General features: G+C 53.9%; 2 protein-coding genes across 2 annotated transcripts; both read right to left on the bottom strand.

The window, feature by feature from the left end:
• Positions 1-469: 469 nt before the first annotated feature.
• LOC120648648 lies at positions 470-1,178 on the bottom strand. Its single transcript, XM_039925364.1, has one exon. The coding sequence runs from the start codon at positions 1,158-1,160 to the stop codon at positions 720-722; it is 441 nt and encodes a 146-aa protein (XP_039781298.1). The 5' UTR covers positions 1,161-1,178; the 3' UTR covers positions 470-719.
• Positions 1,179-2,011: 833 nt separating this feature from the next.
• Positions 2,012-5,015, bottom strand: LOC120648637 (mitotic spindle checkpoint protein BUBR1-like). The gene is made up of 11 exons (XM_039925358.1): positions 4,718-5,015; positions 4,508-4,567; positions 4,250-4,394; positions 3,974-4,131; positions 3,317-3,398; positions 3,176-3,242; positions 3,044-3,095; positions 2,775-2,943; positions 2,583-2,668; positions 2,398-2,478; positions 2,012-2,311 (listed from the first exon to the last, which is right to left on the bottom strand). Exons 1-11 carry the CDS (start codon positions 4,954-4,956, stop codon positions 2,251-2,253), a joined length of 1,200 nt encoding a protein of 399 aa, XP_039781292.1. The 5' UTR covers positions 4,957-5,015; the 3' UTR covers positions 2,012-2,250.
• Positions 5,016-24,418: the final 19,403 nt, after the last annotated feature.

The raw sequence follows: 24,418 nt of genomic DNA, 5'->3' as shown, positions 1-24,418 counted from the left end.
TCACCAGCCAGCCAGCATCTTCTGTCACAGCAAATCAGCACCAGCCACAGCCAGTCGAACAGATATCCCAAATCTGTCTGCCGAGGAAACGTGAGCAATATAGTAGTATTTCAACACTATTCGTCTATATCTCATGATTACTTTTTTGTTAGTTGGGAGTCGAATTTACGATGCTTCCAACAACCATATTCAGTTGCATGCACTGGTGAAGGAAGATGGGTTGTCACTTCAAAAATTGTGTTAAGAAGGTGGCTGTTCTGGTAAAGTCAGCATCACACAAGACGCCCTCGTCCTCAAATTTGTTTGTACTATGCAGGGCCAGGTCAACCGCCCAGGAAAACAAACCGGGAATGCTTCTCAGTCACCATCCATGACTCAAGTTCACCTAATCCCTTTTTGAAAACCACCGCCCGGAAAAGCAACAGCACACGTATTCTTATTGGCAGGAAAATGACATTTCACCTTTCAGTAGCCATATAAAATCTCTTGTTTTATTCAAGAACTGAGCTCTCCTAACACACATTTGGTTATTCCGGACGAACCCTTGATACACAACAAACAGTGGTAACTAACAAAACTGATATATATATACAAACTACAACAGCTAAACATTTTGGCCTTGCTTGGAACGTAGGAACTTCATGGAAATTTCACAAGATATGAAGCCCGCACAGATTGGGAAATTCTTTGGTTCCAAACGGCGCGAAGAAGATCAGCAGCTAGCAAGCAGTCTTGTGATCATCAGCAAGGTAGGATCTCTTGATGAATTCCAAGCAGTCGGCAATGGCCTCTGCCTGGAAGGAGTTCTCCCTCTCTGCTGTCCCAGGCCGGGGACACCGGTCGGCGTGGCTAAGCATCTTGTGCGCCCTCGCTGTCGCCGGCGACCACCTCCTGGGGCAGCAGTTGAGCTCCTCCAGGCACCGGACAAGGACGGCGGCGAGGCCGAACAGCCTCACGCGCAGCCGGAGCAGCGAGCCGAGCCGGACGTGGCGCACCCGGTGGCCTCGGCGGCTCGCCTGACGATTCATCGCCGTCTGAGAGGAGGGAATCTGCAGCCGCGCTTGCCTGAAACCTGAATGGAGCAGGTGCACACGGAGGATGCGTGTGTCAGCTCTTATATAGCAGTGTGTCGCCACTACTGGGTCCAACCAACCGGCCATGTCACATAGCAAGCCATGATGTAACGCAAGGGTACAAAGGATGTGGATCAGGGCAGCCAGCCACGGTTTTATATACATTATCACCTGGTGAAACTACTTGTCAATGCAATGTGCCCTAAAAATAATCCTAATTGTCATTTTCATGATGTGTAGAATGGAAGATCCTGTTGGCTGTACCTGCTCTAGGACTTGCTGTGGCCTTTTTGATGTCCTGAGTGGTGTAGTACACTCTGGTTGCTAACTTGCTTTGCTACTACAATATAGTACATGATATGTTGGAACATTCACTTTATAGATGGGGTCGTCGATCGAACTTGATACGAACCAGTGTGCTCTCCATGGTTTCATCATAGTTAATTGACAAAATGCAGAATTATAGTACAAGAGCTCAGTATAAAGGACAATTGAAAGTCTTACTGGTCCAGGCGTGTATACCTGAATTTCTAACGTCTGCACTCGTCTCACTCTCACTCTGACCGCCTGATATCTCCTCGGTTGCATCAAGGTCAACGAAGGTTGAAATGGCAATGATCAATGATCTCGCCATGTTGTTCTGGTGGCCATGAGGCCCTGTCTGGACATCAGAGTTTTGTGTTATATTGACATGTCTGACAGAAAAGGCGCAAGTTGTAGTCCTGACAAAATTATCTGACCCAATGTGCCATGCATCCACTTGCATGACAGTATTCAGTCACGTTTTGTTTGGTTATAGCTTTATTGCAAATTATTTGGAGACTGCTTTACTGATTCTTTATTTGCAGGAAAATAATCACCCACTTACTCCCAACATATTCTGTCTGCCCTGTAAATTTAGGGGGGGAAAACAAGCAGAAAGCACCAACTAAAGTTCGTAAAAGCAAATTACTTTGTGAAGATATTAGATTCATGTAAGCCCTCGAGATTCTATCAACTTATTGTAGAAGATTAAAACACTTAATAAGCCAACAGGCTCATTGCTTGTCTAATAAGCTTTAGAGGCTAAAGCTTATTTTGTCATACAGGCATAACCAGACAACCTCACAACAACCAAACAACCAAATCAAACCGGTTAACATAGTTGAAATGCTTCATAAAATCAGCCAAATGCTGATTATCTAAGGCTGCTCAGGGGGAAGTTGCGCAGTGGATTCTCTTTAAGCAATTCAGTTTCCCTGTTGAAACAAATTGAACAGGTTAATATATTGACAAAGAAAACAAAGGATAAGAAACGAAGCATACAAAGCCAAGTCCCACTTACTTCTTAATGCTTTTGCTTGTTGCTTGCCTGAGCTTCAGAACAGAAGGATTTGGGCTCTTTGGTACCTTCCGAGCTGGTTCCCTATAGCAATTGAAAGTTTTTTCTTAAAAAAAATGATTTCCACAATGATAAACATTGAAAATCCTTAAAAAGCTGAAGTATAAGCTAGGATGTCAATAACATACTGTGCACATTCTTCGTCCACGAAAACCTCAATGGAAGTGGCCCGGGTTGGCTGAACTGCTCCTCTCGCTCCTAACTTTTGTGGAACCTGCACAACGATGTGATATTTTCTCAAGTTCATGAGTACTCAATAGTCCCCAATACAAGTATCACACGGGGCACTCTAGAGAATTCTAGTAGCCTGGCGAAAATACCTTGTGACACGTCCATTTAGCAGGCATCATGTTATTTTCTTTGTTCCTATCTGCTTGTGTTCCAAGGGTGCGCCAGCTCATATTTTCTTTGTTCCTTGTACTGTCAATGCCCTGATTTGGTAACGACTTCTCATCTTTGTATACTGAAAGTGGTTTGTTAACGTCGATTCTGCAAGTGCAAAGGCATAATCAGTGACACTACCAGAAATAGACCTTCAGGTTTTGTTGTATGCTTGACTTTGTTGCATTGTATTGGTACTAGTACTAACCTTTGCAGTGCCCTTGGCCTCCCAAGGTGGGAGTTATCTGCTTGCTGATTTCCTGTCACGCCAAATACAGTATTAGCTTGCAAACCAATTGAGAAGTTCATTCTAAATCACTATACAGATGAACAAGCTTACTGTTTTCATCACGTTTCAAGTTAGTCCCAAAGCTACGGATTGGCAGATCATCTGTTGTATCATCTTGCTACAGAAAGAAAGGATTAATTCAATGGAGATGCTGGATCGTAAACAAAAACTGCTGCCATTTATATAGCAAACCTCAGCGTGTTCGCTCTTTTTGGTAGATCTTCGAAGAAATGTCCTGTATACAGCTTCCAATTTCTCCAGAGGCTTTGCTTTTCTGAGCGGGAAAAATGAATATAAGCAATTCCATCCATTCATATGCATTAATCAAGTATTAAAACCAATTCACAACTTAAAGAGAAGTAAGCTGAAACCATGATAAGGAAATCAATTCTGAGTGTTGCATCACACATAAGATACTGGCATGACTAGTTGAAGGCATGCCATATCTAAAAGAATAGGAACAATAAGGCTACAATAAATTTAGTATTTTATGTTTGAAACTAAAAGGAATCATCTGTGTCTGTCACTCTGTCTACATTGGGGGTCGTGTATCAAATTAGCAGTTGATCATGGTATCTTCACGAGCGTCTGAATGTCTGGTTCAAGTTTATGCAAATAAAAAAAGAAGAAGAACAAAAATGCATACTGATTCAGTGATTCTGTACCCATCACCTGTACGGCAATCAAGCACAGAAGAATATATATTTTTTCCCAAAAGATAACCACCCCGATGTACGATAATCAAGCATTTCTGAATTGGATATCTAGATTATAACAACACAATCTACTGGGCAATCTCAAAACCAAGGGCCTTTTGAACAACAAGTGACGGTCTCGTGGAAATCTCACCTAGATATACCAAGGTGAAAGATCTCATTAGCTTTCCTTAGCTTGTTCTTTGATTCTAACAACGACGCGTAGGACATGTAGTAAATGGCATGGCTCTGCCCAATCTGGTTCGCCTCCAGAAATCTGTATATCACCTCAGCATCAGTGCAATTCCCAGCCTGCAAAACAAAAAACAAGATCGGCAATCAAACAGACAAATGAGAATATGAGATGCCTCCACTCCCCAGAAGAGAACCAGAGAGAAAAAAAAATCAATCATGGATCCCCACGACTCACGTATTCCAGCCACACTTTGAGGAAGCGGAGGTCCTCCTTGTAGCGCTCGTCGTGCCAGAAGGTCCGCACACACTGCTCGTACAACACCACTAGCCCCGAGCACTCGCCGCCGGTAGGGAACGACTCCTGAACCCACTTGATGCAGCTGCATGAGGTCGAATCAGAGAACCAAATAAATGAGCAATCTTTCGGCTCGGGCAGCTACCACGAACCAAGAAATCCGACAGAGGCGAGTTAAAGGTCTGGAGAAACGCTTACTCCAGCCACGGTTGGAGCGGATCCTCGCCCTGGTACTCGTAGATTGCCTCAATCATCCTCCTGGATCAGGCGAATCAATCAAATAATTAACACACAAGGTAGATCGCATTATTGCAGCAACTTGCCCCCTCTCCAGAACAAGAAACACAGATCGAATCAAACCATACCCTTTTTCCATTGCTGGGAGAGAGGGAGGGGGCGGCGACATACCTGCGGGCTTCGAGGAGGGCGGCGCGCTGGGCGGGGTCGACCTGCGCCTTGAGCGCGCGGTTGAGCTTGGACACGTCGCGCCCGCGCTTGAGCGGCCGCACGTTCTCCTTGAACGTCTCCCACTCGGCGCCCACAGCCACCGGCGGCGCCACGGCGGCGGCGTCGCTGATCCCCATCAGCGCCAGCGTCTCCTCGTCGAGCACCGCCACCATCTCTTCCGCCCCCGCCGCCGCCGCCATGTCAGGTGGGTGTGGGTGCCGCTCCGGCTGCAATTCGAACTCGAGGGGATTCGACCGTTGCGTTTAGGAGCGGATGCAGCTGTTGGTCAGGTTTTAAACGGTAAGGGTTTGCGAAAAAGTTCGGGCTTCAGTTTGGGCCGTGGGCTATTAAAGTAGTCCGATCGGTAGATTGTTTGGGCTGGTTTGTGCCCAGGATAGCCCAGCTAAATTTTGGCCGAGGATTTGCTCGACATGAGAAGCGTGAATTGCCTGCAGAACTGACCGGAAAACATTAATCAGATCTTTTCAACTGGAACATAAATAATTTTATAACCATAACAAATAATCATTAGATTAAACATCAATACCTGCTTACTTTTTTTATTCCTCAGATCTGGGCACTGTTTGGATCCCGGTGCTAAAAATTAGCACTCCACTTTTAGTCCATTTTAGCTCCAATGCATCTAAATAGGTGGGACTATTCGAGGCTAAAGTGAATTAACACCCAAAAAATTAGCACCTCCAAGGGTGCTTATTGGGGCTAGTTCTGTGTGAGCTCCACTGAATAGTTATTTTTTCCTCACCCCATGCATAGCCAATGATTGGGATATTATTTAGTCCTCAAATTAGTCCATGGATCCAAACAACTCTAGAGGCTAAATTTTATAGAGCTAATTGAAGAACAAAACTTTAGTTCTCAAATTAACCTAAGGGCTAAAGATCCAAACAGGATCATGGTAGTACAAGGTGCAATATCTGAACAAACTAAACACGCGCGACACCTCACCAACACACACCACTAAGGTGTATGTTTTACTGCCAACTATAAGATATGGACTCTCTTAGAAAGTTGGAAAATTTACAATTTGATATGGAGGGAGTATGTAGATAAGTGCATCATTCCTGTCCCACATCGTGAACTCAACTTCATGCAAGCAGGATTCGTAAGCACTGAACTACATTTGCAATCGAATTTCATCTGATTTTCAAACCCTATCATCTTACACAAACATACTAACAAAGTCGCCGACCCTGCAAGCATACATAGTTTGGATTCATAACAGGTTTATGCTGTTTCAACCATAATGTTTACATCGAGAAAGTATTATTAGGTACCGGTTACTGAATTACACTGACCAACAACGATCACAGAAACCAAAATACCACTCATCATGGCCTACGGTTAGACTGCAGCTGCGACGGGCTTGGTTCCCATTCCAGTATCCTAGCACGATTCCCCAAAAAAGAATCTCGCAGATAGAAAATACTAAATGAAGTCAATTTGCAAAACTTTTTTAGGAATGAATGTAACATTTCGCGACGAATCTAATGAAGATAATCAATCGATGATTGACTACAGTGATACTATAGTAACCATCCTCTAATTACACGGTCAAAGATCTCATTAGATTCTTCATGGTTCCTAGCACAGGGGTTCTGAAGTTGATTTTAAAAACTGACTTAATTTAATACTCTAATTAGCGGTCAAAGTTAATACAATTTCTAGCATAGCACAAACCAAACAAACAGGGCCAAAGCCTTCCAAGACAACGAGCTCATCAAGAAGCGCAAGCTTTTCGTCCTTAAGCGCCTTGATTTCCCAATCCTCCATGCTCAGTTCTTGGTCCAGGCCAAAGTTAGTTCTCTTCCTCCAGCATCATGTACTTCCTCCGCAGCGCACGGTATTCATCAGTAGGACCTGAGTCCGTCAGGGAATCCGGAGTCCCTCTGTCGTCAGATGGAGGTGTGGCAGGGCGCTCAATCTGGACCATGCCTGAATGCCTGATGAATGCGGAACCTCTATCCGCAGCAGTTCGGGTTCACCCTTCAGCAGGACTGATCGGAAATGCCCACCCAATTCCCCGTCTCCATGACCCTTCTCGTGACGCGCCGTCGCCCGTCTCGCAGCGCCGTCGCCCCGGTCCTTCGCGCCTCCGACCTGTTCTTCACAACAGCGCCGCCGCCCCGCCGGCCGCAGTCCCGGTCCTCCGTGGTCCGTGCCTCCGATCCGGCCTCCACATCCCCGTCGGTGGAGGTCCTCCGTGCCTTGCACAACACAGCGCCGCCGCGCGCCTCGCCGTCCCGGTCCTCCGTGGTCCGCGCCTTCGGCCTCCACTTCCTATCCGGATAGGCAGGCGGGCGGGCCGGTGGCAGCTTGCCCCGTGGCCCCACGCGGCTGAGCCGAGCCGCTCGCTGCGGCCATGCCCCTGCGCGGTCGCCCCTAGACGCCGCGCCCCTCTCCGCGCCCCGCAGACCCCTCGCAGGCACGCAGCCACGCCGCGGCCCTCGCCAGTTGCCAGGATCTGCATCTGCTCGACGCCTACATCTCTGTGGCTCATCTGTCATTCTTAAGTTGGCTCCCGAGTTAAAAGCTATCCGCATTCATCGTCCTCTAAAGAAATATTTCATTCTAGTCATCGAGATTCTCTTTTCTATACTTCAATTCTTTCGCACATATTTATACTCTATATCTTCCTCTATAGAAACTACCACATGTGGGATCCACGCGTCAGATTTCTTTTTCTTTTTTACTCCTCTCATCACTCCCCTCCTTCCTTCCCTAATCGGCGCACGACCGGCCTCCCCTTCTCCCGGCTCTCCCTCCCCTATGCATCACCGACCTCCCTCCGGCTACCTTGCGCACCGCCGACTCCCCCCTATGGCGGCAGCGGGCCTCCCTCCCGCGGTGGCGCGGGAGGGGAGCTGGCCCCAACGCTAGCTCTGTCCCACCGGGCTGGGCCACCTAATAAACATCCCCCAATAATGTATTATTGGGATATCCCAATACCACTTTCATGAGTTATCGGGGAAGATACTTTTACAGTTCCCCCAATCACTGGTATATAAGCACTCTCGTCCAATCCAACAAACATCATGATCACATCTTTGAAAGTTGTGAAACAGAGCAAGAAAATTCAATGGACAGATCGAGCAAGCTCATCAACAAAAATTACAGTTTCATAAGTTCCAGTTCCACCAATATAATCAGCTATGCCAGATCTCAAGGAAGACAAGTACGTATACGCACACATGGATCGATCAGTAAAAAGTCACTGTCATGCGTGTCGTGGTGTGGCAAACCACAGCCGGGTGGCGGAATGCACCCGCCTAAGCCCAGAGGGTGAGTACTCGGGGGGTTAGCTATGATTAGTTTGATCTCGCTCAAGAACACGATGAACACAGCAGGTTTAGAGTGGTTCGGGCCGCCGGAGCGTAATACCCTACGTCCACTGTGTGCTGTATTGCTCAAGACTAGAGAGTTTGGAGTTGAGTCCATCGTGCGTCTGAGTGTGCCCTGGAGAGCCTGTCGTGTACAGCGAGCGCCTCTCTTTTATATCTCAAGGGGGCGCGTACATGGCCGTTGGGTCCCCGATAGGTGGGCCCAATCGGTGCAGTATAAAATAACATACTGTTCATACAATATGGCGTCGCATGCGAAGGAGATCTCTCTCCTGGATTTCCTTGCCTGCTTCTGGAATCCCCCGTTCAGCATGTCGAGGCGCTGTCTTGTCAAAACGGCACCAGGCGTAGCTAGCGGCGTCGCCTGCCACGTAGCTGAACGGGCCGTGTAGCTTGCGGCGTAGGCGGCATGATGGAAAAGTGCCGTGCCGTCGTATCCAATTAATGCGGCAGACGGGCTCTGCGCGGGTGCGGCGCAGGCGGCTGCACTGTATACCTCGGTAACACGCGGTCTACAGTGAGGACTGACAAAGTCTGCCCCGCGAGCCGTGGCGGCAGAGCACGCCTCAACCACCCGCATTGAATGCGGTGGGTGGCCGAACCTTCCAGCGAAAGACTCGCGCCCGCGCCTGCGGGACACGTGGTGGCTCCGGACCCCCAGCGGTATGTTAGTTCTACGCGCGTGGGAGGTCCGGACGGGCGCGAGGAGGTCCTGGACCCCTATGGGAGGTCCGGGATCTCGGTGGTTGGCTCGGAGCTTCCCTTCCTCAAGGACACGTGGCGTCTCCGGACCCGTCCCAGAGCGGGGAGTGGGTGCGGGGCCATTGGCCCGATGAGGTAAGAGCCTGACCTATGGGCCCCGGCTGCTCCACCCTTTATCACATAGTTACAGATGACTACGCGGGTCCTGCCTTACTGCAGTAGAAGCGGGTATCCCTGCTACAGGGTACCGACAGTGGCCCCCGGGCCCACCTCGGGGGCAGTACGAACCCGCAGGTGGGGCCACTACTGCGATTTGTCTCTGCATAACTTGAAGCCTCTTACTGCAGGAGACTTGACCGGCTTTGACCATCCATCGGGTTGTTTGCTGCATCATCACATCGCAACGGCTTATTGACTTATGGCCCCCACGCATAGTGGTTCACCTAGTCACGCGCGCGACGCTCGGCATTGTTGCGGCCGGAGTAAACGGAATATTTACTACCGGCGTAGTTCCCAAAAAGCTTGGTCATGCCAGTGCTTAATACGCGCACGTCAGCTCAGCTTCCGCCTCACTTCGCACGCGGCGACGGTTCAGATCCCGCCTTTTCACACCTTTGTTTGTTACCCGCTCTCCCTGACAGGCGGGCCTGGGCCCCCTTGTCATGGACTGAGCGGTTAACACCAGGTGCGGGCGTCGCTTGGTTCCAGCGACGGTTCCGGGGTGCGCCGGTTGGGTCAGGCTTCATAAAGGGGCGAACCGCATACCGCGGTTGCTTTCCTGCATTCGCCTTCTTCCTTCCAACCTTTGTGCCCCTTTGCCTTCGAGCTTCCTCGCCCCTTGCTCCCCCGCGTAGATTGCTCCTCACCTCCTTAGAGAGATGGCATTCCTTGCTCATCCCCGCCGTTTCCAGACTGAAGAAGAGCTGAGCATAGTGCGCCGCCTACTTGGGTGGAGTGCTTAGGAGACTGCTTGGGGGATTCGAGCAGGCTCGGTTTCCCTCGGCAACCTGCGCGCCGGGGAGTTTGTGCTGTTCATCTCGCACATCTCCACCAGCTTGGGGCTGCCGATCTCCTCCTTCTTCCTGCTGCTGGTGGAAGATTTCGGTCTCCAGCTTCAACACCTCACGCCGCACTCCATCCTCTTGACGGCCGTCTTCGTGCACCTGTGCGAGATGTTCGTGGGGGTGCGGCCCTGCGTCCTCCTCTTCCGCCACTTCTTCCAGTTGGTGAAGTCCGGGAAGGGCAAAGACGAAGTGGGGGCGTACTATTTCCAAACAAGGAGCGACCTGCGGTCGCCGTACATCCCCGGGCTCACTGGCGGGAAGTGGGAGGAGTGGTGCAGGGAGTGGGTCATCACCACCACCGAAGCCAACGAGCGCTTGGTCACGCCGACCGAGGGACCCGCCTCCGACCGTCTATCCTGGAGGGCCAAGCCGTCCCTACCGCCGGATTTCGACTCCGTGCTGGGCAAGATTAGGTCGCTGGTGGAGAGCGGCCTCACCTCGCTGCACGTGCTCGGGGACTTCCTGAAGCGCCGAATCGCCCCCCCTGAAGCAGCGGCCGCGTCCTGCTTGAAGCTTCACCGGCACCAACGACTGTAGCAGGACCCACCGCGGAGAGGGGAGCGACCTGACCCAGGAAGCCCTGGAGGACCTGGTGCGGGCGGTGACGGGGGAAGTCTTCATCCCGGAGCACCTGATCCTTCCCCAGGGTGTCATCCCCCTCTACGAGGACTCGCGCCTGAGGACCGCGGTGCTGGCGACCTTGTCGACTCTCGATGACGGTGGGCTGGCCGCACGCCAGACCGGAGGCGACCCGGATTGTGGGATCCGGATCCCCGGTGCGTCCGGGGAACAAACCGTGCCGAGCGTCGCGGGGTCCGGCCCCACTGCCAAGGGCAAGCAGGCCGTGGCTAGTAGCGCCGCTACGAGCGGTCCCAGCCAGGCCCGGAGCAGCTCCGGCACGTCGTCGAGAGAGATACGGGCCGGCGCAGGTTGCACCGCGGCGACGGGACCCCAATTGCGGAGCCCACCTCGAAGCGTCAGAGGTCTGCTGAGGAAGCGGGCCAGGGTAGCTCCCGGGCCCCCGGCCATCGCGGGACCTCCGAGGTGGTCGCGCCACCACCATCACTGCCGAGAGATAGCTCCCCCCGGCAGCAACAGCAGCAGCGGCAGCCACGGGAGCAGCAGCATCAGCAGGAGCAGCCTCGGGTTGCGCCCCGGCCACCGTCGCAGGAGCGGCAGCAGCAGCAGCGGTAGGCGCGAGGTGCGCCTCAGCAGCCACAGGAGCAGCGGCAGCAGCAGAAGCAGTCGTCGGGCCTCCGTGGATGCTGGAGACCCGTTGCCTCAGGGTTAGTGTTATTCTGGTCATACCCCTTATTCTTGGTGCTCCACTTTTTGCTGAAGGCTTCTTCTCTTTGTTTGCCAGGGCTCCTCGCCCATGCAGTTCTTCCGCCACCGCTAGTCCGTCAGCGGGGGTCCAGGCGACAGGGGCCTCGACGATGATGGCGGGTACGACGGCGGGTGCGGGGAGCCCGGGTGCAGCGGTTTCCGCTAACCCGGTGGCACCCAACACGGCTGCGGCGGGCGCGCCGTCACTAGGCGCTGCAACGCCCGACGCAACGGCGGGGGCTTCTGCAGGGAGCGCAGGTGCGGCAGCTTCCGCTAGCCCGATGGCGCCTGACACGGCGGTGGCGGGTGCGCCAACGTCAGGCGCTGCTATGCCCGACGCAACGGCGGCGGATGCGCTAGTGCCAGGCGCAGCCGCACCCGACGCAGCGGCGGCGGTTGCGCCAGTACCAGGTGAAGCCACAACCGACGTGGCGATGACGGTTGTGCCAGTGCCAGGCGCAGCCACACCCGATGTGGCGACGACGGATGCGCCAGTGCCAGGCGCAGCCACACCAGACGCGGTGGCCCCCGAGTCCTCGGCTACGGCGACTGTCGTGCCGACACCGGACTTGGCGTCGGCGAGCGCAGCGGTGACGGGCACGGCAACGACGAGCACAGCGGCAGCATGTGCGGCAATTGTGAGCTCCTCGGGTCCTGAGGTCCCGACACCTGTACCGGATGTCCCCTCCCCCAGTGCTCAACCTGCGGCAGAGGAAGAGCTGGAGTAGGTCTCTGGCAGGCGACTCCTGCAGGGTCTCCCGGAGGAGGAAGCGGCTCCTCCCCTCCCCCGGGTGCTGATCTAGGTCCGGCGGTCGATAGAGGAGGCAACCTCTTCCGCCGAGGCGGCCTTCCGGTGGGAGTGGGCTGCTCTGGAGAGCGAGCGCCAGTGCCTCTTCGACTGGCACACCCGCCTGGAGGCGCACATGAAGGTCGAAGCCTCCCATGCTGCGGAAACTCGGTCCAAACTCAAGGCCGACCAAGAGACCTACCGAGCCAACCTTCGGAAGGTGTTCAACCGGGAGTTCGCAGTATCGAGCCGGGAAAAAGCCCTGGCGCAGCGGGAGGAGACTTTTGCACAGGAGGTGGCCAGCCTCGCTGCTCAGCGATCCGATCTTGAGACTCGCCTCGCGGCCCAGCGGTCGGAGCTTGAGACCCGCAGCCAGGGACTCAAGATCCGCAAGCAGGAGCTGGACAAGCTCTCTGTGACCCTGGCTGGATGGCAGAAGTAGCTAGAGGAGAGGGCCAGCAAGCTGCCTGTTGCCGAGTCGGAGCTGGAGGACGATAGGAAGTCCCTTGATAGGCGGGAATCCCACGCCGCCAACATGGAGAAACAGCTTGAGGGCCAGCGCGACTCCCTCAGGAAGCTGAAGGAGTCAGCGGAGAAGAGGAAGGTTGAGCTCGAGGAGAGGTCCCGCGAGGTGGAAGCGGCCAAGGCAGCTCTGGACACCCGGGTGCAGGAGGCGGTCCGGAAGCTGCAGGAAGACCAGCGCGTGGGGGCCCAGCGAATCACCGACTGGGCGAGCGAAGCGAGCTTAGCGCTGGTGCCACTTGGAATGAGCCCAATCCAAGTGGCGGAGCCTCCAGCTTCGATTGCTGATGCCCTCCCAGTGCTGAACTCCGCTTCGGATAGGCTCCGGCGTTTGGAGCCGGTCCTTGCTGGCCAGCTTGAAGCCGAGGGCCGCGAACTGATCTGGATGGTGGCGGAGCACATCCTGACCTGCCTTCGGAGCCACGACCCGGCCATCTCGCTAGCCCCCGTGGTCGATGGTCCTGTGGCGGAGGCGGAGGCCGCCGCTCGGGACAGCATGTGGGAGGTCGTTGACTTCGTAGCCGCCTACTTCAAGCGGGAGCCTGCAGACTCCTAAGTTGCACATTGTACCCCTTTTTGGCGTTATGTAACAAACATTGTACTAGTTGAAATTTTAATAAAGGAAAATTTTCAACTTAGCTGTTTGTCTGTTGCTGTGGTTGCGGTATGCAGCACCCTGGTGCCCTGGCCCCCTGGCGGATAGGTTCAGTTGTTTGGACCTATCTAGCACCCGAGCCGTAGAAGACACTCCGGACCCCCGTATGAGGTTGATCAAGGGTCCTTGGGCATAGGTGTAGCATAGATTGCAAGCCGAGCGAGCGTCTTATTCCCTATGTAGCAGAAAGAACTACAGAGAGGGGAATCAAACTCACTTATATAGTAGTAATGATACTGCAACTTAACTGTTTGACGCATGCAGAATCGATCCGTGATGCCTGGGTCAAAGCGAATGCTCCGGGCCCCTTGGGAGATAGACTCAGTTGTTTTGAGTCTGTCTACCTCCGAGACTGGACCTCGATCTGCATGAAACCTTTAAAGCAGATGCCGGGACCCCCTGGTAGGTAGGCTCAATGGTTTGAGGCTAGGTACCACCAGTTAAGGCTTAACCTGTGTACCACTTCAAAGTTACAGCTTAGTAGCAGGCCCGCGGGACCTATTCTGGACCGGCCCCCAGGCTAGTACGAGGTCCGGAGCTCCAGATGCACAGGTCCAGGCAGTTCAGTGCTTGTTACAGAGTGGTGGAGTGTGTAGGCTTAGGGTGCGGAACCAGGCTAAGGCGCTACACAAGGCTCCGGACCACTCCAGGAAACAACACGACTTTTGTGGACCTGGCTCCGACGCTCCAGACCCTTCCTAGTAGTGGGTGAGGTCATCCTGTCGCACTCGATCTTTTGAGATATGGAGCTGGACCTACCGTGTGGGACTTATGAAGCCAACCCTTGAGCTTAGAACGAGGTCCGGGCCCCTAATTACCCAGCTCCGGGTACTAGAGCACTCGTTACAGGGTGGTGGAGTGTGTAGGCTATGGGTACGGAACCGGCTAAGCGGCTACACAGGACTTCGGACCACCCCAGGAAACAAGCACCCCCTCTCCAAAGCAGGTCCCTAGGGGTCCGGATCCCTCTCCCAGCAGCAAGAGGGTCCGGATCTGTACGGCAGTCCAGCAACTCAATACAGATCTTAGTTGTAGCGACAAGAGTGGAAGTTTGCGCGGGGGTTGGAAAAGTAAAAATCTCGAGAATCGAAATGCGAAATAAAATTTTGACACAAAGACAGAACCGGGGCAAATCTTTCCTTTGCAACTTGATATACATGGCTTGCGCGATGAATGCCAGAGGTCGGGTTTACGAGGGCGGACCTCTACTGCTCTGGGCCGCGCGTTAATGCTAGCCGACGGTGTGATGGATGCCAGAGGTCGGGTTTACTAGGGCGGACCCCAACCGCTCTGCGCCGCACACTGATTCTATCTTATTACAAAGGAAAAATTCATTTCCCTGCTCTGCCTAAGTGTAAAACTTACGCAGATGCTCTATGTTCCATGGGTTGGGCAGCGGCACTCCCTCTTCTGTGGCAAGGCGAACGCATCCGGGCCGGCATACTTCTGTAACCTTAAAGGGCCCCTCCCAGCTGGGGGAGAGTTTGTGGAGCCCTGCTCGGTTCAGGATTCGCCTCAGGACGAGGTCGCCAGCCTGTAGCTCCCTACTGTGCACGAACCATTGATGATAGCGCCTGAGCGCCTGGTTGTAACGTGCATTTCGGATTGCAGCTCGCCACCTTCGTTCGTCAACGCAGTCCACATCGTCGCACCGTAGTTGTTCCTGGATGGATTCGTCAAAGGCCTGGACCCGTGGTGAGCCCAGGTGAATTTCTGGGGGAAGGCATGCTTTAGCCCAGTAGACCAGGAAGAATGGAGTCTCCCCGGTGGCTCGGCTGGGTGTGGTCCGGTTGCCCCATAGCACGCACGGAAGCTCATCAACCCATTTGGCACCATGCTTTTTCAAGCAGTTGTAGGTGCGGGTCTTGTGTCCCCTGAGGATCTCTGCATTCGCTCTCTCAACCCGTCCATTGCTGCGGGGATGTGCCACGGACGCAAAGCATAGCTGGATGCCGATGTCCTTGCAGTACTCTTGAAAGAGTCTGCTTTTGAATTGGGTCCCGTTGTCCGCGATGATGCGGTTTGGGATGCCAAATCGGCACACAATGGACTTGAGGAATGCGACTGCTGACTTCTTAGTGATATTCACCACAGGGGTAACCTCCGGCCACTTTGTGAACTTGTCGATGGCGACGTAGAGGAACCGGTACCCGCCGACGGCCCGGGGGAATGGCCCCAGGATATCCACACCCCACACAGCAAATGGCCATGAGGGCGGAATCATTTGCAGAGCTTGAGCCGGTGTGTGTATTTGCTTTGCATGGAACTGGCATGCTTTCCAGGACTTTACCAGCTCAACCGCATCCTGGAGTGCTATCAGCCAGTAGAAGCCATGCCGAAAGGCCTTGCCAACAAGCGTACGAGATGAGGAATGACTTCCACACTCGCCTCCATGGATCTCCGCGAGCAACTCGCGGCCCTCTTCCTGGGAAATGCACCGCATGAGGATACCATTGGCGCCACGGCGGTAGAGATCCCCTTCTACCACCGTGTAGCATTTAGCCAATCGTACTACGCGCTCAGCGGACACATCGTCATCAGGAATGATATTGTCTTTCAGGTAGTCCCGGATCTCGGAGATCCATGCATCAGGAGCTCCCTGAGCAGGTGGGAGTGACTCCACGAGGTCTCAAGGATCCTCGATAGAGCTCACAACCCAGGGCGGGCACCACAGGTGGAATGCCGCCGGGACCGCAAGCTTCGAGGTGCTAGCTTGATCCCCTTCACCCAGTTCGGCAGGCTGGGCGGTAGGTCTCAGCAACCGTCTTTCGAAGACGCCCTCGGGCACGGATGCCCAGGTAGATGCTCTCGCAGAGAGATCATCTGCTGCTGAGTTGAGTTCGCGGGGAACATGTTGCAGTTCCAAGGCGTCGAAGTCCTTCTCGAGATTCCTCACGTGGATGAGGTATGCCGCGAGCTGGGGATTGTTGCAGCTGCAATCCCCTCGAACCTGCTTGATGATTACCTGAGAGTCCCCCTTCACCAGAAGCTGCCGGACCCCCAGAGACAGGGCTTGTGTTAGGCCAAAGATCAGAGCTTCGTACTCCGCCATGTTGTTGGTCGCCTTGAACTCAAGGTGCACCATGTACTTCAGCTGATCTCCGTTTGGGTCGACGAGGACCACACCAGCTCTAGCCCACTTCTTGCGGACGGACCCGTCGAAGAAGAGTGTCCAGTGGGGCTCGGTGAAGACTGGTGTCCTGATTTCCAGCTCCGGGGGTCCGGCGTTGAAGTCCGGACTCCAGAATTGCTTGGGGGAAGGAGTCCATTCCGCTATGAAATCAGCCAGGATCTGGCTCTTGACTGCATGGCGAGGCTGGAAGTCCAGCTGGAACTCAGCCAGTTCTGCTGCCCACTTGGCGATATTGCCCGTGGCGTTGGAGTTGTGCAGGATCGCTCTTAGCGGGTAAGAGGTCACTACGACAACTCGGTGTGCCTGAAAGTAGTGGCACAGTTTCCTGGACGCAATAAGTATTGCATAGATAAGCTTATGCGTCTCAAGATACCTGGCCTTCGCCTCATGGAGGACCTCGCTGACGTAGTAGACTGGCTTTTGGATGGTCCGGACCCTGGTGACCGGGTCCGGCTCGCCCTTATCCACCACGTCCGGTCCTTGGGCCCCCAGCGGTTCTGGGTTCCCACTGGGACGAGGCTCCTCCGGACCTTCAGGCAGAGGTGAGGCTGACGGGCCCCCATGTCCGGGGTTCGGCTCACCATCCTTGGCCGGGGAGACCCTGGTGTCCCCCGGGCGAGCTTGCTCCGTCCTTTCGGCGACCAGCACCATGCTGACCGCTTCTGCGGACGCAGCAAGATACAGAAACAACGTCTCACCGGGCTCTGGAGCCACCAATACTGGCAGTGAGGTGAGATGCTGCTTCAGCTCCTGGAAGGCTTGCTCAGCCTCTTCGGTCCAAGAGAATGGACCGGGCCTCCTCAATAGCTTGAAGAAGGGGAGGGCCCTCTCAGCCAGCCTCGATATGAAGCGGCTAAGAGCGGCGAGAGATCCAGTAAGCTTCTAGACGTCCTTGATGCGGCCAGGAGGCCTCATCGCCTCGATCGCCTTGATCTTGGCTGGGTTTGCCTCAATGCCTCGATGTGAGAACAGGAAACACAGCAGCTTTCCTGCCGAGACGCCGAAGATGCACTTCTCGGGATTCAGCTTCGTGCGCGTGGCGCGCAGCCGGTCGAAGACGAGGGACAGGTCCTCAACTAGTGTTGACCCTACCTTGGTCTTGACCACAATGTCATCAACATACACCTCAACAATATCTGTAATTAGATTACAGAAGGTTTTGTTCATAGCTCGTACAAACGTGGGTAAGGCATTCCTCCGACCATATGGCATGACAATATAACAATAAAGTCCATCTACTGTTACAAAAGCAGTATGCTTCCTATCCTCTCTAGACATCTGAATCTGGTGGAAACCAGAGTATAAATCTAGGAAAGACAAAAGGTCACACCCGGAGGTGGAGTCCACGATCTGATCGATACGTGGAAGAGGATAAGGGTCTCTAGGACATGCCTTGTTGAGGCTGGCGTAGTCGATGCACATCCGAAGCTTCCCGTTGGCCTTTGGGACGACGACCGGATTGGCCAACCACTCGGGGTGGTGGACCTCCTCGATGAAGCCAGCGTGTAGGAGCTTGCGGACTTCTTCACGGATGAAGTTCTGCAGCTCCACGGACTGCTTCTGAGGCTTCTGGCGCACCGGCGTGGAGTCGGGGTAGATCCTCAGATTGTGCTCGATCACTTCCCTGGGGATCCCGGGCATCTGTGACGGTTCCCAGGCGAACACGTCCATATTTTCCCGGAGGAAAGTGATGAGCGCGTCTTCCTATTTCTCCTCCACGTTTCCCGCGATGTGGGTGGTCCTGGTGGAGTCCACTCCGATCTGCACCGTCTTCACGGGAACATCGTCCGGATCAGACAGCTGAACCTTAGGTGCCTTTGCAGGCGCCCTGGGTTGCGAGGTGGATGGGTCCTCCTCGGTACGTGCAGCACGTGATAGAGCCTGACGTTGGATATGACAGAAGCGGTGACTAGAGGTAGTACACCAGCCCCAGTCATATTCTCCGGGCAGTCGGATGGCCCGAAGGAGATGGTGGTGTTCATCCACCTGTGGTGCGGCGCCGCCTTCGGGACCCCCGGCTTCACCGAAAGGACCTCTCGGCGAAGGGTCTTAGCGTCCCGCCGGGAGACGAGCTCCCAACTTCCGCCGTACATTACATACAGCTTCTTGCGGCGGTCGTCGTTGTCGGAGTCGGAGTTGTCGTCGTGGTACACGCCCTTCAGCTCCCGAGCGGGGGATTGGTACCCCAGCCCCTTCTCCCCAGCAGCGGCCCCGCTGTCGGAGGCTTTCTCCTTGCCAGGTCACTGGCGAGGAGGGGGTGAGCCGTCCTTGGAGGACTGATCACGCTGCCCACTGACCCGCTTCGCGAGCTTCTGGATCTCGCGGCAGTCAGTGGCGCTGTGGCGAGCGGTGGGATGCACCGAGCATGAACCTCCGCTGCCACCTTGCGGGCGTGTTGTCGGTCGAAACCCACCGGCGAGTAGCGACGGGCAACACGAAGAGCCGGGAGGTTGCTGGGGCGCTGGCAGGCACTGCTCCCTCGTCGACGGCCCGCAATTCCGTCACGCGCCCGGAGGATGTGTGAAAACCGGGCATGCCACCTGACCTATACCCGATCAGGAGGGTGCAGACGTGCTCCGAACAGTTTCCTGCATACAAAGACACGTGTAAACATATGTCCGAGCCGTGGTCGGCTCCCCGGGACGACTCTTGCATCGGCTTTGAAGAGCCGATCGAGTCCCGGTGTCAGATGAGATCTGATTGTATCCAGATATGATAAATAGAGCAAATAACTATAAAACTGCTTCAATTAAATCTAATTGATCTAATCCACGATAGTAACAGCTTCACTGCTAGATCGGAACATCCTACACGTGACTAGGCCTAACGAACATAACAGACAACTAAACCACAACCCAAAACAGAGGCCTAAGAACTAGCAAGAGCCGATTCCCGGAACAATCCCTATCAAGGCTAAGATAAAGCATCTACTATGCCACCGGATCATCCAATCCGTTTGCAAGGCCTAACCTAGCAGATATTACGCAAACTCTTAAGATAAGAGCAAACCAGAACAGATCGGATCTACTAGACATAAAAGAAGCAGGGTGTTGCCTCTATGCGACAAATTCTATGCGACAAGAACTAGCATGAGATTGAAACGTGACTGCACAGAGACAACATGATATTCGTAGATGATAAGCAATGAAAGCATGATGAATCTACTAAAAGATATGCTACGAACATCAAGATAACTAGTATTACTTGCCATCAAAAACACTTCAGTACGAGTAATACCAAGGTGAAAGCAAGAACAATACTGCCCTGATCGCAAGAAGCGATCAGGGCAGCATGGCACTTACTTGGATGAAAACCCTAGGATTAGGGGTGGCGATGCGCCGAGAGTTGTTGTTTGCGAGTCGTGATGATGCTCTTTTCATGAATAACAAAGGATACATATTTATAGTCCGGAGACTTGGGAAACAATCTAAACTAATCTTGTTCCGATCGGACTCTATCTCTAAACTTGAACTAGATCTAAAGGTACATGGCCCATGTGGCCCAGATGCTCACGCAGGAGCCGATTTACAAGTCTCCTTGATCTTCTACTTTAAGCCCATCTTGCTTTCGGCCCATAAATTAACCCTGTTAATTTATGGCGATAATAGGGCGCGGGCGTTTGCCATGCACATTCTGGCCCCCAGCTGCTGCCGCAGCAGTTGGTGCTGCTGCTGCAACGGCTGGACCGCCAGGTTGTGGCTCCCCGCGACTCCGGTTCTTGTTCTTCTTCTTCTTGCCACCGCCCTGAGCGGTAGCACCGGAGCCACCAGCTTTGGCGTCTCCGTCTTGGGGGGCTGAGTGGCATGCGCGGCCCTCAGCGGCCCTGGCACACTTGTCTGCTAGGGAGAAAAGCGTGGTAACGCTTTCCACCTCGTGCGACACCAGCTTCTCGAGCATCTTCTCATCACGTACCCCCTGACGGAAAGCAGTGATAATAGATGCATCGGAGATACGAGGAATGGTACCCCGTACCTTGGTGAAGCGCGAGATGAATGCCCGGAGCGTCTCTTCGGGTTTCTGTCTCACAGCGTGGAGGTGGGCCTCCACACCATGCTGCTGGTACGCACTGGCGAAGTTCGCAGTGAACCTCGCACAGAGCTCCTCCCAAGACTAGATCGTCCCAGGAGTGAGGTTCATAAGCCAAGTCCGGGTTGGCCCAGTCAAGGCTACATGAAAGTAGCTCGCCATGACGGCGTCGTTACCACCAGTTGCTATGATGGCGGTAACGTACACCTGCAGGAATTCTGACGGGTTAGTGGTACCGTCGTACTTCTCCGACAGGTGCGGGCGGAACTTGGACGGCCATGCCACCGTGCGGAGGTGCTCTGCCAGCGCAGCGCAGCCCACCCCAGCCACCGGGGTGCCCGCCTGTATCCGGGCGTTCACCGGGGGCTTGGGCGCCGCCACGTCCAAGTCGGCATTGAGGTTGCGGCCCTCAATGTTGAGACGGCACTCTCGCGCCCTCTCCACGGAGATGCGGGCGTCCTCACCCGCGCGTGTGCGGTTGAGCTCCGCCCGCAGGTCTTCTGTTCGTGCACCCCTCACTGTGGGGGAGCGCACGGATGCCAACGCGCCGCCCTGGCGCCGGTGGTAGGGTACCACCGCATTGCCAGTCGGAGGTCGTTGCCCAGTCCTTGCAGAACTAGGGGAGGCCTGAGCCAGATGGAGGAGACGGTCAACGTCGTCCCGCCACTGCCTCAGGGCGTCTGGCGAGGCTGCAGCAGCCGGAGGGTTGCGAAGCAACTCCCTAGCCGCCGCCAGCGCTCCGTCGCTCGCAGCTTGTGAGGGGGCCCTTGACGGGCGCCCTGACTCTTGCCGGCGAGCAGCGCGCGCTACCGCCAACGGTGGCTGCTCCACGGGCACGGTTGCCCCTGGAGCGGGAACGCGAGAGGCGTGGAGGACGCCACACCCTCTTTCATCTCCACGTCATCCACACAAACCATGGAGACGAGCAAGAGATGAACCGGAAACTAGCTAAATTCCCCTACCTGGCGCGCCAAATGTCGTGGTGTGGCAAACCACAGCCGGGTGGCGGAATGCACCCGCCTAAGCCCAGAGGGTGAGTACTCGGGGGTTAGCTAGGATTAGTTCGATCTCGCTCAAGAACACGATGAACACAGCAGGTTTAGAGTGGTTCGGGACGCTGGAGTGTAATACCCTACGTCCACTGTGTGCTGTATTGCTCAAGACTGGAGAGTTTGGAGTTGAGTCCAGCGTGCGTCTGAGTGTGCCCTGGAGAGCCTGTCGTGTACAGCGAGCACCTCTCTTTTATATCTCAAGGGGGCGCGTACATGGGCGTTGGGTCCCCGACAGGTGGGCCCAATCGGTGCAGTATAAAATAACATACTATTCATACATTATGGCGTCGCAGGCGAAGGAGATCTCTCTCCTGGATTTCCTTGCCTGCTCCTGGAATCCCCCGTTCAGCATGTCGAGGCGCTGTCTTGTCGAAACGGCACCAGGCGTAGCTAGCGGCGTCGCCTGCCACGTAGCTGAACGGGCCGTGTAGCTTGCGGCGTAGGCGGCATGATGGAAAAGTGCCGTGCCGTCGTATCCAATTAATGCGGCAGACGGGCTCTGCGCGGGTGCGGCGTAGGCGGCTACACTGTATACCTCGGTAACACGCGGTCTACAGTGAGGACTGACAAAGTCTGCCCCGCGAGCCGCGGCGGCAGAGCACGCCTCAACCACCCGCATTGAATGCGGTGGGTGGGCGAACCTTCCAGCGGAAGACTCGCGCCCGCGGGACACGTGGTGGCTTCGGACCCCCCTGGCGGTATGTTAGTTCTACGCACGTGGGTGGTCCGGACGGGCGCGAGGAGGTCCCAGACCCCTATGGGAGGTCCGGGATCTCGGTGGTTGGCTCGGAGCTTCCCTTCCTCAAGGACACGTGGCGTCTCCGGACCCGTCCCAGAGCGGGGAGCGGGTGCGGGGCCATTGGCCCGGTGAGGTAAGAGCCTGACCTGTGGGCCCCGGCTGCTCCGCCCTTTATCGCGTAGTTACAGATGACTACGCGGGTCCTGCCTTGCTGCAGTAGAAGCGGGTATCCCTGCTACAGGGTACCGACAGTGGCCCCCGGGCCCACCTCGGGGGCAGTACGAACCCGCAGGTGGGGCCACTACTGCGATTTGGCTCTGCATAACTTGAAGCCTCTTACTGCAGGGGTCTTGACCGGCTTTGACCATCCATCGGGTTGTTTGCTGCCTCATCACATCGCAACGACTTATTGACTTATGGCCCCCACGCACAGTGGTTCACCTAGTCACGCGTGCGACGCTCGGCATTGTTGCGGCCGGAGTAAACGGGATATTTACTACCAGCGCAGTTCCCGAAAAGCTTGGTCATGCCAGCGCTTAATACGCGCACGTCAGCTCAGCTTCCGCCTTGCTTCGCGCACGGGCGACGGTTCAGATCCCGCCTTTTCACACCTTTGTTTGTTACCCGCTCTCCCTGACAGGCGGGCCTGGGCCCCCTTGTCATGGACTGGGCGGTTAACACCAGGTGCGGGCGTCGCTTGGTTCCAGCGACGGTTCCGGGGCGCGCCGGATGGGTCAGGCTTCATAAAGGGGCGAACCGCATACCGCGGTTGCTTTTCCGCATTCGCCTTCTTCCTTCCAACGTCAACATGAGAAGCAGAGATGAAGCTGCCACGGTCAAGGATGGAAGTCGTCCACTTATATTCAATAGTAATTCATCGGCAGTAAACTTTGTCCCCAAACTGGCACTTAGATGAATCCTTGTTTGACGCTGCGTGTGCACAGATCGATTGTTGAACTAGAGAGGCTCAACACTGTCGCCGTGAGCGTATCTTAACAACTTCCATGGACGACTCGCTAGTGTAGTAACTGATGGGAGAAAGGCTTCGTCTGGCCAGTCACCGTGCGAGGTCGTGGCTACTGCCTTACTATAGCTAGTCAGGCCATGAACCCACCTCCCCTCTGTCTCAGGATCTGTCTTTGAACGTTAAGAAATAATCTCACGGGATATGTATAAAAAATAGTAATCACCTTTAATTTTTCTCACACAAAATTAAAGAGTGATCACGCACAGTTGAAATTTGCATGTATGATCGATTCTCGATGAGGGCGTAATTGAATATTTGAATTTGAATCAGCTTACAACTACAATTATTAAAAAGTGCCCCCTTTTTCCCATTTTATCGGGCCTCTTCTGTTAGTATTGGGATATGTAGCAGATGAGTGTGGAAGAAAGAAAGAAAGCTCTCATTGCCGCAATTTCTATTTAGCCTTAGAATAGACACATATAAAAAGTTTTGAAAATATAAAACAAAGATTATGTTGACACATATAGACGGCATGATTTATTCTGTGACCAGATGAATTAGCAACGCCAAACTTTTCATATAGAATATTGTTAGACTTCTGATTACATGTGTTTGCTACTTGTCTACTTTGCCTTGTGCACTTTTTGACACATGTACGTCTCCATTTCCTTGCTAGTATTAGCCTGACGCGTTGCTTGAGGATTTTGATTTCACCATTTCAGATTCGCTGTTCCAGCAAAAAGCGATAGCGAATTAGGAGGCACCGATTCAGTCTTATGTCATATCAGATGATGATCACCCCCATCTCAACCGACCGGATCAAGGTCTGCCAAATTTGAACAAGGAAATTCTGTTTAGTAGGGCGAAGGTAGGCCAAAACTCTGTCTCCAAGTTTAATTTGGATCAATCCTAGGACCCGGGTACTCTTCATGGGTCCTCTCAAGTATGCACAGGGCCCATTGATAGGTGGCCGTGGTACTGGAGTCACCGACGGGTGGATCCTATGAACATCTATAAATTTTATGTTACTTTTTGTTACAGAAAATAACAAAGGCTTAGAGCCACTATCGGTTTATATTATTTTGTTGTTGACAGGAAATCTAACATGGCCTATTATTATATATTTAATTAGGTCCAACATATTGGCTATGATTTTATTTACAGAAAACAACAATGGCTTAGAGCCAACAAAAATTAGTTTTAACTATTTAGACCCCCTTTAGTAGGTCTTCCGCCGTGGCTCCACCGCCTGCTTCAGTTGTTCTATAGATGTGTATGAACATTTTCAGTTGTCCTAAAAATGCATTTGTAGGAATGGATGATGCCATAA

The sequence above is a fragment of the Panicum virgatum genome, chromosome 1K, assembly GCF_016808335.1.
Source record: "Panicum virgatum strain AP13 chromosome 1K, P.virgatum_v5, whole genome shotgun sequence".
NCBI lineage: Eukaryota > Viridiplantae > Streptophyta > Magnoliopsida > Poales > Poaceae > Panicum > Panicum virgatum.
The sequence above is the reverse complement of the archived record's forward strand: the minus strand, read 5'-3'. Positions and strand labels throughout refer to the sequence as shown.